This window comes from Mytilus edulis, chromosome 5, assembly GCF_963676685.1.
Source record: "Mytilus edulis chromosome 5, xbMytEdul2.2, whole genome shotgun sequence".
Classification (NCBI taxonomy): Eukaryota; Metazoa; Mollusca; class Bivalvia; order Mytilida; family Mytilidae; genus Mytilus; species Mytilus edulis.
This window is the reverse complement of record NC_092348.1, coordinates 88,904,531-88,922,447: the sequence shown is the minus strand read 5'-3', so window position 1 is coordinate 88,922,447 and position 17,917 is coordinate 88,904,531. Positions and strand designations below refer to the sequence as shown.

General features: G+C 30.5%; 1 protein-coding gene across 4 annotated transcripts; it reads right to left on the bottom strand.

The window, feature by feature from the left end:
• Nucleotides 1-263: 263 nt before the first annotated feature.
• Nucleotides 264-17,596, bottom strand: LOC139524748 (sorting nexin-16-like). 4 transcript variants are annotated; one of them, XM_071319804.1, is made up of 7 exons: nt 17,520-17,596; nt 8,258-8,730; nt 6,585-6,671; nt 5,033-5,181; nt 4,282-4,351; nt 3,545-3,681; nt 264-2,845 (listed from the first exon to the last, which is right to left on the bottom strand). In XM_071319804.1, exons 2-7 carry the CDS (start codon nt 8,705-8,707, stop codon nt 2,782-2,784), a joined length of 957 nt encoding a protein of 318 aa, XP_071175905.1. In that variant the 5' UTR covers nt 8,708-8,730; nt 17,520-17,596; the 3' UTR covers nt 264-2,781. The 4 variants fall into 4 exon arrangements, with proteins under 4 accessions (XP_071175905.1, XP_071175909.1, XP_071175908.1 ...); XM_071319808.1 differs by lacking the exon at nt 17,520-17,596 and adding an exon at nt 9,864-9,882; XM_071319807.1 differs by lacking the exon at nt 17,520-17,596 and adding an exon at nt 9,662-9,766.
• Between the last annotated feature and the right edge of the window lie 321 nt (nt 17,597-17,917).

Sequence of the window (17,917 nt, the reverse complement as noted above, 5' to 3'; positions counted from 1 at the left end):
ATAAGTCAGTCATTAATGATGAATATTTTTGGTATGTTATGGTACATATCATTAAACATATAATGCCATTAAAAACATTTTTTTAAAGCCTGTAAAAATATCCTTAGTGATATGTATCAAAATATCAAAGTGACAAGTTCAAAATAGGCCATTTTCCAGTTATAATATAACTTAAAGAAACTTTTTTCATGTTTTAGTGAATAATATTAGCACAAGTAAATTTGTTAAGCTTGTTAAGCAATGCCATCATTTCTAAAAAAAACTTTTATCTTTTTTTGGTATGTTCATAGTAAAATCTACAAATTCAAGGAACAGTCTGATTGTCTCCCTTTAACTGTTAACCTTAACATTTCTCTTGATATTACTGTCAAATTACATTTACAAACTAAAAATGTTAATTTGATGTCAATTATCATTCCCACATAGTTATGCGATTTAATTACAAAAACAGCAATTGGTCTTTAAAAGTTAAAAACTTATTTTCAAGGACTTTATGAAGGAGAGTGAGCTTTGTGAAAATGAGTAGATCACGATTCCTTCTAACACCACTTTCCAAACAAATTAAAACAAAACTAACAATAAGGGACATTCTGAAATATTTGGTCTTCAAAGAACTTACTAAAAACAAGATATTATATGTTTATGAATTTGTAGAAGAAATCATGTGATTTGACAGGAACCTCACAGTAAAACCTGCTTTTTTTTAGAAAAATTATAAGATTGGCAATAATAAGATTTCATATTTTAAATAATGATAGTATTATTATTATTTGCATGCAGCATTTGAAAAAACATCGAAATAACTAATTTCACATTTTTGTCTCTTGTTCAAAATTGCAAAAATAAATGCACACAAACATTTGTGTAGTTACAGTATATAGATGTTTGGTATTAACAGGTTATATTACTATTGGCTAGTCACAACAGGATTTCCAGTTAGTGCAGGCCTCACTTTAAACAGGTTTCGTTGAAAAAAATACATACTCTTTTCTTCCTCGTCTAGTTTCTACAATTACTAACAAACATTACAAAGCTCAATCTAAAATTAACAGTCTAAAAGTAACAAAGAAATCACCAAAAAATACAATAATCAAACAGTGGAATTAGCAAAAAGCTTAACAATTTGGCAAGCATTTTCAATCTTATTTATAACATTAGACAAAATATAAAAAATACATTAGAAAATGCTGAACATGACAATGAATTAATAATAAAAATAAAAAATAAATAATACAAAGCAAAACCCTGTCCTATAAATAAGCACAAACTACATTGTTGTGGTACTTTAAAAAAAATATATGAATATGATGATTTTTTAGGCTTTACTGAATTTTCAGAAAAAAAACTATCAACCAAATCTAAAACAAATACTGAAAAAAACTGAACATTGAAATAAAATGTTTGTACAGATTACCATTTACTTATAAGATCAATATGAATGAGAATAAAACAAATTGACCTTATCTGAAAAATGGGTTATAAAGATATATATATTTATATATGGGGATTTCATTATGCTGAACACTCATTTGACTAGAAAAGTTCAATGGAATTTCTTTTTGAACCGAACTTTTAAAGAGCTGTTTCATAAAAGCATACCTATATGTGAGACCACGGGAAGGCAAGTACATTTGTCGCTATGGGAAGGTGTGAAGCATTACAGTGTACAAGTTCAAAATATAAGCAGATTTCAAAAATTGCTTCGTTAAGAAGTTCCTATAAATTCAGAGATTATTTTAAGGTTTTTATTAATGTAACAGGTAAGTATCCCATTCAGATATCTAGAATATGTTTATGTATGCAGCTTTCCCTGAACTCAGAACAATAAATATCACATTTTTGTGTTATCTTCAAAAATCTATATAATAATGCACACAATAATTTCTGCATTAACATTTCATTTCCATATTTTTAAAGTGCTGGTTCACATGCATGCTTTAACAGAACAGTCAAAATTCATGAATTAATTCATGCATGCCATTTCTTTTTTAACTACAGTACTACAATCGTCCATGACTAATGCATATGTCAATATTACTTCACAACCTTCTGATAATTAAAATGAAGGCACAGAAAAATAAAAGTTTACTTTGTACGAAAAATCATCAATGGACCATTTGCAAAAACACAACTCATAAATTATATTGAGCAGTCTCACAGACCTTGACATAGGAACCAAATTACAAAAGTAGTAATGTTCCTTTAATGCCACACTATTATAGGAATCAGTCCAGCTCCTTTGTTTATTCCTAATTCTTAATGATATTAATGGTGAGAAAAAAGGAATTTAATATCAAGGATGGATTGATATCTAACATTCACACTGATAAAAAGAAGAAAATAAATTCAGTTGTAGTCTTTTAATGTCAAATATGTAAACTTACTTACAATATTTTCTAACACAACTGGACAGCTTGTGCTTGCAAAATAATGTTTTTTTTAAACCTTTAAATTCTTTTTACAAAAAATAAAACTTTTATATTACTCAATCACTTTAACTTGGAATGAAAAAAACCCAACCCAAAACTGAATTAATTATGTTTGTGAAATGTAAGGAGCCTGGCTAAAAAATATTCTTGAAGATGTCAACCCTAATGATTGATTGATTGTTAGTTGTTTAATGTCCAGTGGCTAATATTTCATGCATGTTCAGGACGATCAACCCTAATGTGATTTAAAATACAAGTAATAGTAGACATGAACAAAATGAGCAGCATGATATGTGGTTTCTACTTTTGGAATGTAGACAAGACATAGAGATAATTATAAGGATTTCTCTGATCAGCTGGGTGAATATTCCTTTAACTTTTGTCTGTTTATCTTACTTTCATGTAAGGTCTGGGTACTGAAAAATAAATATCCAAATAAAATCTTTAGGCTTTAAAAAGTGATGAAAACTATATGTTTCAGACTTTTTCATAAGGGATTCTTATTGTAATATATAAAGATTTTAATAATAACTTACTATACAATGCCTAAAACTATTTTTTTAACAATTGTTTAAGACCACATTTTGGCCTCTTTCTGTTGTTTTTTTTTTAATTTGTTGATAGGTTGATGTCTCATTGATGTATACCTTATCCTTTATCACAACACATTTCATTCAAACCTATGAAGATTTTTCTTTCCATCGTTTCTAGCTTTCCTCAACTTTATAACAAAAATAATAAATGGAATAATGAAATTACACGGTAGTTATTTTGTGAATGAAGATTAAACTATAAGATTAATTCATATACCATTTGGTTTTCTTTAAGGCCATTTTTAAGCACCGCCTTTGGACTATTTTCGTTATTATAGTGTGGAGGAACCCAGAGTGCAGAAGAAAACCACTGACTTTCTATTAGAAAAGTTACAATCCTTGTCAATTAAGATTGGAGTGCAGAGCACCTGCACAAACCGAGTTTGAACTGGCAACCTCAGTGTTCACTGGCTAGTGATTGCAGAAGTATCTACTAACACCACTTGTCAACCAAGGTCCTTAATTCATATACCATTATGATAAACAGTTCATCAAACTATCGTTTATTAAGTAATAAAATACCTGAGAGTTTTGGAGAGTTCCTCTACCTGCCCTTTATAGAGATCTAATTGTTCTTTAAGAAGTTCTATTTCTCTGTCTTTAGCATCCATAATGGTTCTGAAGGTACTGACTGAATCCTCTAGAGATTCACAATATACCTGTATCAAAATAACAAGAGATTCACAACATACCTGTATCAAAATAACAATACCAAATGTATATATATATGTGTATCAAAATAACATTACCAAATGTAACAGATAAACATATGGCTGTAAGCAAAGTAAATGTTTTAACTACTGATAAGTGAAATATTATCTTTTGTTGATATATGGGTGAAAAGATGTAAAGGAACTTCAACTCTTGAGAAGCCCATATGGTATCTTCATCTTCTGAATACAAATTATTCACCCCAGGATAATAATTTATTGGGTATAGAGGCCTTTATACAAAGACCCTAAGTGTTTAAAATGTGCAAAATTATGATCATTTTGTAGGTATTTGAGTGGGAATAGGTCGATAAATCTATCTAGAACTTGGAAAGTACTGACATCCCTAATTATTTTCATTATTCGATTTTATTTCTATGTAAAACATTTTGCTGAATCATATCCTCTGGTTTTGAAATTTAGGTACTGCTGATTTAAGGCAAATATTCAGATTTATATATATATAAAAACACTATAACAAAAAAATAAAGAAAAATTATAAGGTAAAAAAATATGTCCATCCAGTAATCGTCCATGTTGAAGACTTACCCTACTTTCCTCTATGCTGTCGTGTGGACCTGGGGGATCATCAAAACAGAAGAACTCTCTCACAGGCTTACTGTAAAATATGGACATAAAAATAAATACTACTGCTTGATGGTACTATAATATGATTAACGATAAACAAATCAGGGCAGCATGATTGGGTCACAACATTTATAATTATAGCTTTACATAATTTGTATTTCAGTTACAACATTGGACACACAGAATTCTTTGTAAAAAGTGCTATTCTCTTTCCCATCATCCCATATTTAATAGTGTTTCTATTGGTTATTCTATTTTCAAAGTACTTTTCCCCAAGTACTATGTGCGCTTTGTTATTGTTGAAATCTTGATTGACTGATTGTTGGTGTTTTAACTCAACTTCAAAGCGCCAATTTTGGGCAATTTTGTGGCAGCCAGTCTTTATTGGTAGAGGAAGCCAAAGAGTCCGGACAAAACCACAGACCTTCGATAGGAATAAAATCTTGATAAAAAAAATAGTACTGAGGACTTATATAACAAGCCTTCCAAATGACACAAACAAAACAGGTATATATATATGCATTGCATAATTTTTTAATACATTTTGTAATATAGAGTAATACAATCATATCAAATTATCTGCCAGAGTAAACGACTGATATACAAGTAAGTACCACTTGGCACTAAATGTTTCAATCTAGGCCATAAATAAACCTGTAATTATATAAAGAATATGAATATTAAAATAAAATAGTATAAAATCTATAAACACCTGTTACATATATCATTGTGTGAAGTACAATTATCTACAAAGGCTTGTAACCCTAACAGTCTGTCTTCCAGAAAGTTCTTGTCATAGTTATCCTTAAACCATCGTTTGGGTGGTAGGGCAAGACTTAATCCTGGAAATCTCTTCTTCACCTATCAAACACAAAAAAGATATGGTACATTAACAACACAAGTTTAAGTTCTTAACTTCAATTTTGCTTCTAACATCTCACTTGAATTTTCACTTCTTTAATGAAAATATTAAAATTGACTATAAATAAATCATATACATGTATAATGAAAAGGTGCTTATATTCAGTTTGTTCAACTTTATTCATGCTTAAATAGATGTCTTATGAAGATAAAGTATAAGTAGTTATTTGGTATTTCATTAAGTCTACAAAGATTATCATGAGATCATGATCAGAATTGAATCAGTGAGAACCCTGCATTTGTCAATTATAATTATAGATTATCGGTGATCATCTCAACGAGATTGATTTTCTCGCTTGAGCCGGGATGGCGAAAGCGAGAAAGGCAATCGAGTTGAGATGAACAATGATAATCTTTTTATCGCTATTTTACCTATGACGACGTTGTCAATTTCATGTCAATTTCATGTCAATTTCATTAGCAACGCCACGTGCATGCTTAGTTTCTATCGATAATTTTCCATCTCAAGCGAGAAGCATGATATGAAAATTATAACAAAAAAAGATCAAAGGAAAAATGCACAAAATAGCGATAATACTCATTATCGCTATTTTGTGCATTTTTCCTTTGATATTTTTTTGTCATAATTTTCCACATCATGCTACTCGCTTGAGATGGAAAATTATCACTAGTAACTAAGGAGTCACATGGCGTTACTAATGAAATTGACATGAAATTTACAACGTCATCATAGGTAAAATAGCAATAAACAGATTATCATTGGTCATCTCAACTCGATTGCTTTTCTCGCTTTCGCCGTGACCGGCTCAAGCGAGAAAATCAATCTCGTTGAGATAACCAATGATAATCTATAATTACATTTAAGAATAAATGAAGAAGGTATCTATGGCCCACTTGTAAATATCCATGAGTCAATGTATAAACTATTGACATAGGGGGAAAAAAAAAAGAAAACAGAGACCAAAAATTCAGCAATTTTTATGTTTGTAAAGACACATAACTCATGAACTGTAAACGTGATGCCATCCAATTTCCAACTTGAACTGTGTTTTGTCCTAATAAGCATTGTGTATAAGTTTCCAATCACATGGTTTAAGCAAAATAAAGGAAGAGAAAGGAAACGAAAAATTCAGCAATTTTTATGTTTATAAAGGGGCATAATTCATGCAACTACCCAATTTGTTACCTTGATCTGTATTTTGTGGAATTAAGCATAATGTATAATTTGGTTGAGGCAAACACAAGTTAGAGAAAGGAAACCAATTTTGGGGACACACAAACAGACAGGACTGGATGGACAAGGGTAACACTTAATGCCACCATCACTTAGCAGATGGGGCATAAAAATATTTCAAAGTGGAAGGAAGTATTTTCTTGCTCACCCTTTCATTGAGTCTGGCAAAGTCTGTATATCTCCTAAACACAAACCAACTGTCCCCTTCTGTTCGCTGTACTTTTATTTTAAACACCTAAGGAAGAAAAACATAAGAGCTTAATCATTTGTATGTGTACAATTGTAACATAAAGTTCATGTTGTTAGCTTGTTCAATGGATCATGAATTAAGTAAAATATAGTTGATTGTTAAAATGGTTGTTAGTTGAACCATGAATACAAAATCCTCTTACATGTCTGTGTGTTAGCTGCACACAGAGAGATATTTCCTACTCCTAGCAGAGTGTGATATAAATAAACGATTTAGTTAGGTACAAATATCATGAATATAAATAGCCTTTCATGAAATGTGATATGCAATTGCAACTTTTTTTTATGCAAGTTAAATATTTTGTATCCTGAAGCATTTTTTAGAAAATCCTGTTAATGAGGTTTTTTTCAAAGACTTTTAATTTTTGGAGTTTTTGATATGCTGATTTTTTTTTTTTTTTAATTATTTGCTTCTTCAAATATGTGTTCAGAGTGTTATCTCTAGTGGCAGATAGTGTCCCCCAATGTTGACAGAAACCAAGCTTTGGAACAGACTCACACTGACCCTTAGGCAAGGTGAGCTACTAATAGTGATGATGCAATTAAATTGAGACTAAGTACATGTACATGTATAAATGAATAAATATCCTACATATGACAAATTAAATGATTATGTACAAGAAAACATGTATGTGTAAGACTGATTAAACAAATAAGTATGTTCATAATGTTTTACTTACGTTCCAATGTTTAATTTGTTTTTACATTTAATTAATGTAGCATTCATCACAAATAGATTGGTTAGAAATACATAATTCTGTTTACCTACTTTATTATTCCCATATATCTTGGAGTGTGGTTGATCAAATGATTTTGATGTCATGATTTTGATTCTGAGGCAAGGAAACATGTACATTTATATAATTATATATTCTAGGGAAAACACAATACATTTGTATTGAACACTAGACCACATACAATGTACATGGTTCAACCTAGTATTCTACTATACTTGTCACGTAAAAATAATCCATATATATAATTTAGGAGAAGATTCCCTTTATCTTATGTTTAATCAATCAAATGATATCATCACATCCTACTGTTTTTATTTGTATATGTTCATGAGTATTTTTTTGTTTTCTAAATTTCACTTATGTAAAGGAATCATTTATTGGTTTCATGTAACCTTGATTTTATTCATTTCAAAGTTATTAAAAAGCATAAACTAGACCTTTTTTGGGTAAATTTTGTACATTGCATAATTATAATTTCTTAGGTTGCATTCAAGACAGACTTATCGCTTGACTATGTTTTGAAGATTTTCACATATATATATGCATAATAAACATGTGTTACTATTATCTTATGATCATAATGCAGTTTGAACTTTTTAAGATGACTACTGTGGATTCATTTATTTTCATGAATATTTGATTTTGCAATTTTGCTAAACTCTGCATACAAAGCTTATAGAAAATTTGTAATTTGTTAAAGATTGAATTTGTGAATTCACCTGTACCCATTAAACCCACTAAAATTGGTATACAAACGTAAGACGAATAATAATAAATCCAAATAAGGTGAAGAAACCATATTATGTATATGAAGTACATACAGTTGATAACTTACAGTAAATTTAGCTCTTTCTGTCATTATCTCATATCCAACAATTGGAACTCGAACTTCAGCCGGATGAAGAGCATCTCTCGAGTCTATAGAATAAGATGTGTCATTACTAAATTCAGAAACAAAACTTGCCACCGAATCATGGCGACTGTCAATATCAAATCGTACATTTCCTTTCTGTGTAGTGACACAAACAGGTGTGCTGGTTTGTGGAGGTTTCATTCTAGGTTCGTGTGTACTTGTATGTCCATTAGTAGATTCATGTCCAACTTCATCGCTGCTCGATAATGATGAAGAAGAACCTAAGGAATCTGACTTAATTTCTGACTTTTCTAATCCTGAGTCGTAATTACAACCAGAATCTGGAGTTGTCGGTGAGTCTAAATCACTAAGTGGTTTCCCTGTATTTCCATTTGGAATATCATCTGACGTTGAAGGAAGATCTTCAGCCATTTCCCATTACATTAGTTGACTATCTGTGAAATAAAAAATGAAATGAAAACGTCAGCTTAGACTATTTCTTGTCAGGCTTTGAAGGAAGATCTTCAGCCATTTCCTATTACATTAGTTGACTATCTGAAAAAATAAAAAAATAAAGTGAAAATGCCAGCTTCCACTATTTCTCAGTTTCCCTGTAGGATTTTCTCTCCTGTCACCGGAAATATTACCTGGAATTTTTCTGTCATCCCACTATTGATGTTATTATTTTATGTGCATGAAAATGAAAGTTGATGATTGTTCTGTGCACATGTACGGTATGAGTCTGTAATCTACCCTATGCTACATTTGCAAACATTTAATTCAATCATACAAATAAACAGGTATTAAATTGTGTGTTGCTGTACTCATTCAAGTATACATACTTTTGTTACTAAAGAATACAAGTTTTCCATTGCATTACAACATGTCAATATATATACTATTTACTTTATACAATTAAAGCATACAACAAAACTTTGTCATATTAAAAGTCATTTCTAAAACGTTGATCTCCTGACATTTCTACAATTACTTACACAATTAAAATTTCTAAAGATTTTTTTTATTTGTTTACATTTTTCAAAAATTGAGGAAATTATTTAAGATGTTTCTAAAACAAGTGATATTTTACATATAATCAAATTTCAGGTTATTGTAAATTCAATGTTATTTACAATTTTGGGGAGTGAAAGGTTACAATGTATGTGATCAAAATACTGCAGGCCACAACAAAAATTTAAGTATTGAAGAAGATTATTAATGTATGAACACTTCCATACATAAAATTCATTTAAGGTTGGTTCATGAACAAAAGGTTAAACTGAAACTAAAAATTTTCTAAAATGTATCCCAGCTGTGAGTGACTAAGTATCAAATGTTAATAAAGTAAACCAGATTTATATCATCACGTATTTCATATGATCTTACCAATTATCACAGTCCCTCAAAGAATCACATAAACAACACATTTGACAAAATTATCTCTCATAAGTGTGATAAAAATAAATACTATGTAATCTGTGATAAGTAATATAATCCCGTCTGAGTTAATTCCAGGTGTAAAATTGATCTAATATGTATCGAAAGTGTCAATAATTCTAACTTGTTCACCTTCAAATATTCTATTTACCTTGGTGAATTTTGGCCTGATACTGCGTGTACATGTATCTTCAATAATTAATTTGACATTTCAAACATTCCCAATGTTACAATTATTATATTATTGTAAATTATTATACAGTTGCAGTTTAACAACATATTATTAAAATTTACATTTCTGATGTATTTGAACATAGACATGATAGAGTAAATAACTGAATGTTGTCAATGGTTGTAATCAAAGTTGAAAAATAATTGTTGAAGGGAAACAGAGCTATAAAGCAAGCCAATAATTGGTATGATACTTGTAAAAAGTCTATACACTTCAGTGGCTGATCCAGAACGTTTGATAACATACATTGTAAGGGGGCCCACTGACTGACCTAAGAGGGGACTCTCACCGGCCATGCTTAAGTTATTCCCTATAGAATCAAAATTTTCCCACAAAAGTGGGGGGCCTTGGCCTCCCAGGACCTCCTCCTGGATCAGCCTATGCATTTCATATGTTATCTGAAGCTCAATAAGGGCCCCACCTTAAACTGCCTCCTGTTAATTCAAGACACAAAATTTCTACACACAGGACAAAATCAAAATGCAAGGGAATAGCACTGTTCTACATGTTTTTTTTCTAAATTTAACCTCCGAGAAAAACACTAACATTTGTACTTAACAATACATAACAAGAGGAAACAGCTGTAAGATGCACATAAATCAGTATGTATATCGGTTATAAATATTGGATCTCTCAATGAGCAAAATATTGACATATAAACAGCTGACTAAACAAAATTAATGTCACCATTTTATTTTATTATTATACTTTCTGAAAACAATAGCCAGTGGCGGATCCAGGGGGGAGTCCCCCCGGGGGACGTTTCCGGGGTTGGAACTCCCGCTTATTTTGGGACGATCAATACATTTGAATGGGGACATATAGTTGTAACCCCCCCCTCCCCTTTTATCTTGGTTTGGAACCCCCCCCCCTCCTTTTCAAAATGGCCTGATCCGCCCCTGATACCATACATAAAGTTTTCATCCAACACCAGCATTGGTAAATTAAAGCCATTTTTCTGCACAGTAATAGAATAGTTTTTCTGCAAATATCTTCATTAGGAACACTATAAGTTATTGACATATACAGACTTGAAAAATAAATTGTTTAAATATATGTACATATACATTTGTACGAAAGTTATTTAGAAGTCATAACTAAAATGGACATGAAAGAAAATGCAGTAGCAAAATTCCAGTCAAAAGTCATTCATTCAGACATAAATTTTCAGATCTTTTGTAGTTGAAAAACATAAAATTTCTTCTTGGGTCAGACAAATTCTATCACAGTTTGGCACAAACTTAAATTGGCATAATATCTAAAGTACATCTTTTTACAACTTAACCTGAATAAGTTCCAAACAAAGCCTTTTCAAAAATATCCAATTTTATTATCCGAGAATCATTGAAAAATACCAATTAAATCATGACTTATCCTTAAAACATTATGATTGGCAAGTTTTTGTTTATAATTTTGTTATATTTAATTGATTTGCTACATGTAAAAACACACATTGATTTGATATATTTATTTGTTATTTGACTCTCTGTATGCAAACAAATAAACAAATTAGGAAACTCATCCAAAACACTTTTTAATTAAGTTTATACAATATGACAATACACTTGATTCTGTTTACTTTAAAGGGAAACTTCGCAAAAAAATCAAAAATTGATATTATGTTCATTCTGTATAAAAATGCTCAAATTCATAGATATTAAAGTTTTATTCCGCTAGATAAGCGATCACCATCGATTTTAAATTTAGAGTATCAATTCTCTGCCTCTCCGCCATTTTGTGTTCTTTCCCAATTAATGAAACGATATGTCTATAAACCACAAAGAAACAAAACTACAGTAACCGATGTAGTCGTAATTGCGTGTCGATATCTTGTCAATCGTACGGTTGTTTTATCCGACTAACTAACCATGGTCTGTTGTTTTTAAACTTGATATTGGAATTAGGTGAAAAGTCAAAGTTGAAATCATAAATAAGTGTTCCGTGAAAATTGTTTTCGAAAATCTAATTTGTTCATAATTCTTTAAAGTAATAAACTGTTTTCAAATAAATTTTGATCTTCCCTCTTCTGAACACCAGCATGGCTAAAGGTATTACTTCCAAAGGTATTGTGAGGGGTGTGAGGTGACACGTCCAGGTATTCAAGCGATTTCCTGTCGGGCTTGCAAGTTCACGCATCGTTTCACTTCTGCAGGTATTGATCAGTGTACACGGCTGTTAACATTTAACTTTCCATTTTGAACTATCAGATGTATAATATACAACTCTGTCTTACTTGTCATTACCAAACTCATACGCTTGTTTATAAATAACATTTCTGGTGTAAAGAATATTATTCATAAAAATATACATAATACCCAAAAAATAAGATTTGATGAAATTAAAATCTATTTAAATATTTTTTCCAAGGGTGAATTTGGAAAAATGTAATATATACTCATTGTCAAAAGTGAAGGACGGATTGGAACATACCAGAAACATTAATTTAAAAAAATGTACGCACTTGCCAACGATTTGTTTATACGACTGGATAGAAAGTTACGGAACTATAGCGCAATTTAGCTTAGATAATTGGTATTTTTTCACAAAAAGTTCGTGTAAATGATTGTCAAATGAATTTAATTATGTAAGAATAAAATGTTAAAAAGAAACTAAAAAAGAAATCATGTATGTTGTATTTTTTTGTCAATTAAAAACTTTAAAATTGCAATAGTTTTATTAGCATTTAAACACAGCCAAATTTGAATTCAAGTTAAGAAATTCCGGTAAAGTCAATGATATCAAACAGATGTACAATGGTATATCAAATTGGGTAATATTGCATTTAGTTTTTATTAAAGATTAAAACTACTATTTTTTACTTCATATTTGAATCTTTACGCCAATTGCCGCTAAGAAAGTAATCAAAAATTGTTTCCTTTTATTTTTATACATTTTCGGATTTACGAATCTGAATTTTATTTTCAATTAATTTACACAATTTAATTATTGAATCTTTATTCTCATCGTGTATTAAATCTTAGTGTATTAACATCGTGACATCATACTCTTTCTAATCCTTTCTGTTTATCCTTTCCAAATAACAACATTTATACCTGTGTACGCTTGAACTCACACCTGCGGCTAAATAGCTACAAGGTAAACGAATTGACCTCAAGCCGAGAAATATACAGTGACCTTTACAAAATAATATACACACTCTGCTCACACATTAGTTGCATTGAAATGATTATCAAAACAATAACGGTAAAAAGAACTGAAATATTTTCAGTTCAATATCAGTAAAAATGTTCAATAAATATTTTATGAATAAAATCTCAACAATAATTAATTAAATTTATTCAAAAACATTTACTAGAGATAATTGTATAGGAGTTTAATTCAATCAATACAAAACTGTATATGCATATTCATTTTCGTTCATTATTATATTGTGGTTAATAACTACGACCATTCGTCAGCTGTGCGCTTTTAATTACGTATATTGTCGATAAGCTATAAGAGTTAAACAGATTTTATTTTTTCCCAGAATTCAATAAATCGGGCTAATACGTCACGACCCACTCGAGAATTCAACCAAAAAAGTTACAAATACTTGATTTTCTCCGTTATTAGAAGGAATATAAATTTAAAACTTTGCAAATGTGTTTTTTATGTTAAGATGAACATAATTAGATGATAAGTAAAAAATCACGGAATTTCCCTTTAATTTCGAAGAACATTTCAACATACAGAAAATGTACAAGTTACTATCTATAGATATATTATATACTGAAGTGTTTTAATGCATTTTTGACTAATAAGCTAGAGGTTTTTTTTAATAAATATTATGTATTTTTCAACCATTTCTCTCTGTGTGTTTTTACTACATTTAATCTTATTCATAAAAAACACAATTTCACTGAATGTGACAAATTGCTCAAGGACATGGTTTAAAATCCCCCTATCATGATAGATGACCATTCTTATCTTGATTAAATGATTATGATCACTTATAGATAGCTAAGGATCAATCACTTATACATGTCAAAAATCATTTATCATAAATCAACTTTTTCTCTGATACAAATGTACATGTAGGTTATAAATAAATTGGGTATGCACATGGAATGAATTTTTGAATGTAGGTCAGAAAGTCACAGGGAAAAAATCCAATTCAATTTTGAGAACTTTTCTTTGTAATATATTAAATAGAAATTATTTTAAGAACTTTCTCTTATATTCAAACAATTTTGAAGTAACTATTTGTGACTTTTTGTATTATTAAATTTCACTTTCTGTCCATTTACCAAATTGTTTGGTAATGTTGCCTACCTTGTTATATTTTAAAGACACAATCAACAAATAGAGAGAGTAAAAGTACAAAAACGTTTTTCTAACTTACCCAATAGTTTGTCATTTCATTCCAATGGAAGTAGAATTTCACTTAGTCTTTCAACCTCTAGTCAAAAATATCTGGTAAATACATGTGCAACCTTTTTTCAGCAGAATTTAACATTTATAAGTTTTTCATATGAATTCACTTAAGAGTAATTAGTTTAATCATTGTATTTTTTTTATAATTTAATTAAAACTTGAAGCCATACTTCTGAGAAACTGATTTAACATACATTTTGTACTAAATTATGAATGCTCTAGTAATTCATCAAATTATACAAATAACTTATTCAGCCCTCTTCTTTCATCAATTTGAAATTTAAAGTTCAGAAGTTTCATTTTGTTGAGTTTTGAAACAGTTGAGGGTTTCTAGTTATATATACATTTTGTAGTTATAGGAAACGGTTGTTATTCTCATTATTTTTGCAGGAATTAATACAAAATAAAATAGATTCATGATAGTTTTAATAGGACCTGAGATTGTAAAAGTGGTTTTTTTTCTTCATGTAATAATACTTGGGAGAATACATTCTTATGAATGGTTCTACACTAGTAATTTTTTCTGGCCCTTTATTGCTTGCTGTTTTCAGTGTGAGCCAAAGCTCTGTGTTGAAGACTGTACTTTGACCTATAATGGTTTAAATTTATAAATTGTGACTTGGATGAGAGAGTTGTCTCATTGGCACTCATACCACATCTTCTTATATCTGTATAACTAAATAGTGGTTTTTTTCTGTTGAGTTTTACAATATATGTTAATGATTTTTACATATTTAAATGATTTAAATGAACAAAATTGAATGAAATATAAATACTTTTTTTCAAATTTTAAAAACATTCATTGATTATGTTCATATTATAATTTTATTTTAAAAAGTTATGTTTACAATAAATTGCATTGATTGTCTTTTGAAAAAAGTTAATAAACCTTTGATGTTTAATTGTGCTCATTACTACAAGGTAGTAAAGTTAATCCAATTACTAATAATTATATATAAAGAAGCCAATTCATTTCACTTATTGAATAAACACATGCTTGAAGTCCCATAAATACAGCCCCTACAATCATTATTTAAGTATTCCGTATGTTATAACCATGGCTAACTTCTATAGGACCATGAAATTTGGGTCAAAACTCTAAATTGTCATTAGAATTCAGTGGCGGATCCAAGGGGGGGGGGGGGGGGTTCCGGGGGTTGGAACCCCCCCTTTTTTTTGGACCGATCAATGCATTTGAATGGGAGCATATAGTTGGAACCCCCCCTTTACTCTGGGTTGGGAACCCCCCCTTTTTAAAATGGCTGGATCCGCCACTGGAATTACAAACATCATATCATGGTGAACATGTGTACTAAGTTTAAACTGATTGGACTTTAATATCATTATTAACTTGACAAAAAAATTGAAGTTGGACAGACAGACGAACAAAAGAATCCATAGACTGGAAAACATAATGCTGATTGGTCATAAAAACCTTGCTTTAAGATAAATGGGCTGTCTGAATTATAATCCATAGAATTTTTGAATAATTTGCCAAAATGTAGTTCATATCATGCTTTTAAAAAAAAAGAAAATTAAAAGAATGGGTCACAGGGCTTATTTTCACGCTACACAGTGTTCAAAATTGACAAATATATTTAAACTAGATCTTACAAAGATTTATATTTTTATTAAAATAATTGTTTCTCCATTGATAGCTCCTTGCATCCGCCGTGACAGCTGTTTATTCGGAACAATTATATAATTTTTAATGTAAACTATGGTGTACGAACATACATGACTTTTAGAACGCACCTACGCATGTGAGATTTCCGCGGGGTTTTGGTGAATGTAAACAGAAATATACGAGGACCGAATATACTGAACACAAATAAAGAAAACGTTATTTAAATGGTATCTTTGTGCTTCTGAAGGTTATCGAAATGATAGTTTTAAACATATACTCAAATTTAAATACGTCAGATATTTTTTTTTAAAGATAATTCTTGTTTAGCCTTATATCCACTGCCTTTGAACTCTAGTGGACAGTTATCTCATAGAACAGACATTTGTGGTAAGAGTTACAGGATATATAGCGTATTGATAGAAAACTAGTGCATGTGTCTCATAGACAAGCCAACATACCACATCATCAGCACGTGATATCTTGGTAGTCTTCTTCATATACATTTGTATATAAATAAATTTTATATAATAATTAAAAACAAATACACAAACACTAAACAGTCACTCAAAGCATAAGATATATATATATATATATATATATATGTAAAGACCATGCATGTACTTTTTAGTCCGAGATTACTCTGATGTCCAACGGCTGTTTTGCCAGACAAGCTGGGGCCGTGGGACGTCAGAGTTTGTCCCATATCAAAAAGGGGATATTTGCCCACCCAAAATAGATGCGCTGCTTCGTTGCTATTGAAGCCGACTGACCGCCTTGGAATTATATAAATCGGGCATCAATCTATTCATTTTTCATTTATCTCTTCATTTATGTAAGTTTCACCTACCTGCGAACCTTTATTTTTCCATATTTTAACAGTTTTCACAGTGACCCATCGATTTCGGCATTTTGACTTTCACTTTCAAATGGACGTCAAGTTACGAGAGAGTTCGTGGTCTCCAGACTCAAAATATGCAAATATTTATATTTTTTCACCTCCTTCATAGGAGATCGATGTTTAACATTTAGTAGCCAACCACGATTTTTCACCTCCTTTACAGGAAATCGGTATGAAGCATTTAGTTCCTACCATGTTACAATCGGAAGCTTACGGACATTTAGATAACTTGCATTGTAAATGAACGAGGTGTTACATTATCGTCATTTGCATAAATCATCACTGTTTTCTGGTGGTCACGTGATTATCTTTGAAAATGAAAGGCAAAATGCCGAAATCGATGGGTCACTGTGAAAACTGTTAAAATTTGGAAAAATAAAGGTTGGCAGGTAGGTGAAACTTACATAAATGAAGAGATAAATGAAAAATGAACAGATTGATGCCCGATTTATATAATTCCAAGGCCGTCAGTCGGCATCAGAAGTGACGAAGCAGCGCATCTATTTTGGGTGGGCAAATATCCACTTTTTGATATGGGACGAGCTCTGACGTCCCACGGCCCCAGCTTGTCTGGCAAAACAGCCGTTGGACGTCAGAGTAATCTCGGACTAGTACTTTTTTGTTTTTTTCACATCAACACCATGTTCACCAGGAACTATCTAACAGTTTACTGTACCTTTAAAAACGTTATTTGTTTACACTTTTTCATTCTCGTGATCTTTCCGGAAGTGCATTATATATAATAAGGGAAATAACTCCGTAGAGCAAGGGACCGTCTCAAAGGAAAACTCTATACGACAGTGGAACGTCTCAAAGGAATATTCTTAAAACAAATAAATTTAGAAAATCTCTTTATCTAGATAATGACAAATGAAGATTTAGGTTTAAATAGAGATTTTAGTTTATACCTAAATAAAAATGTCCAGATCAGACAGGAAAAAAAAAATTAAGATAAAAATAAAGGTATTCTCTTTGTATCTGACTCTACTCTAGAATGCATGTATAGATACATACTTTTTATAATCATGTTTTCATATTTGTTCTAAATCAAATCATATTTAATCATTAACAATC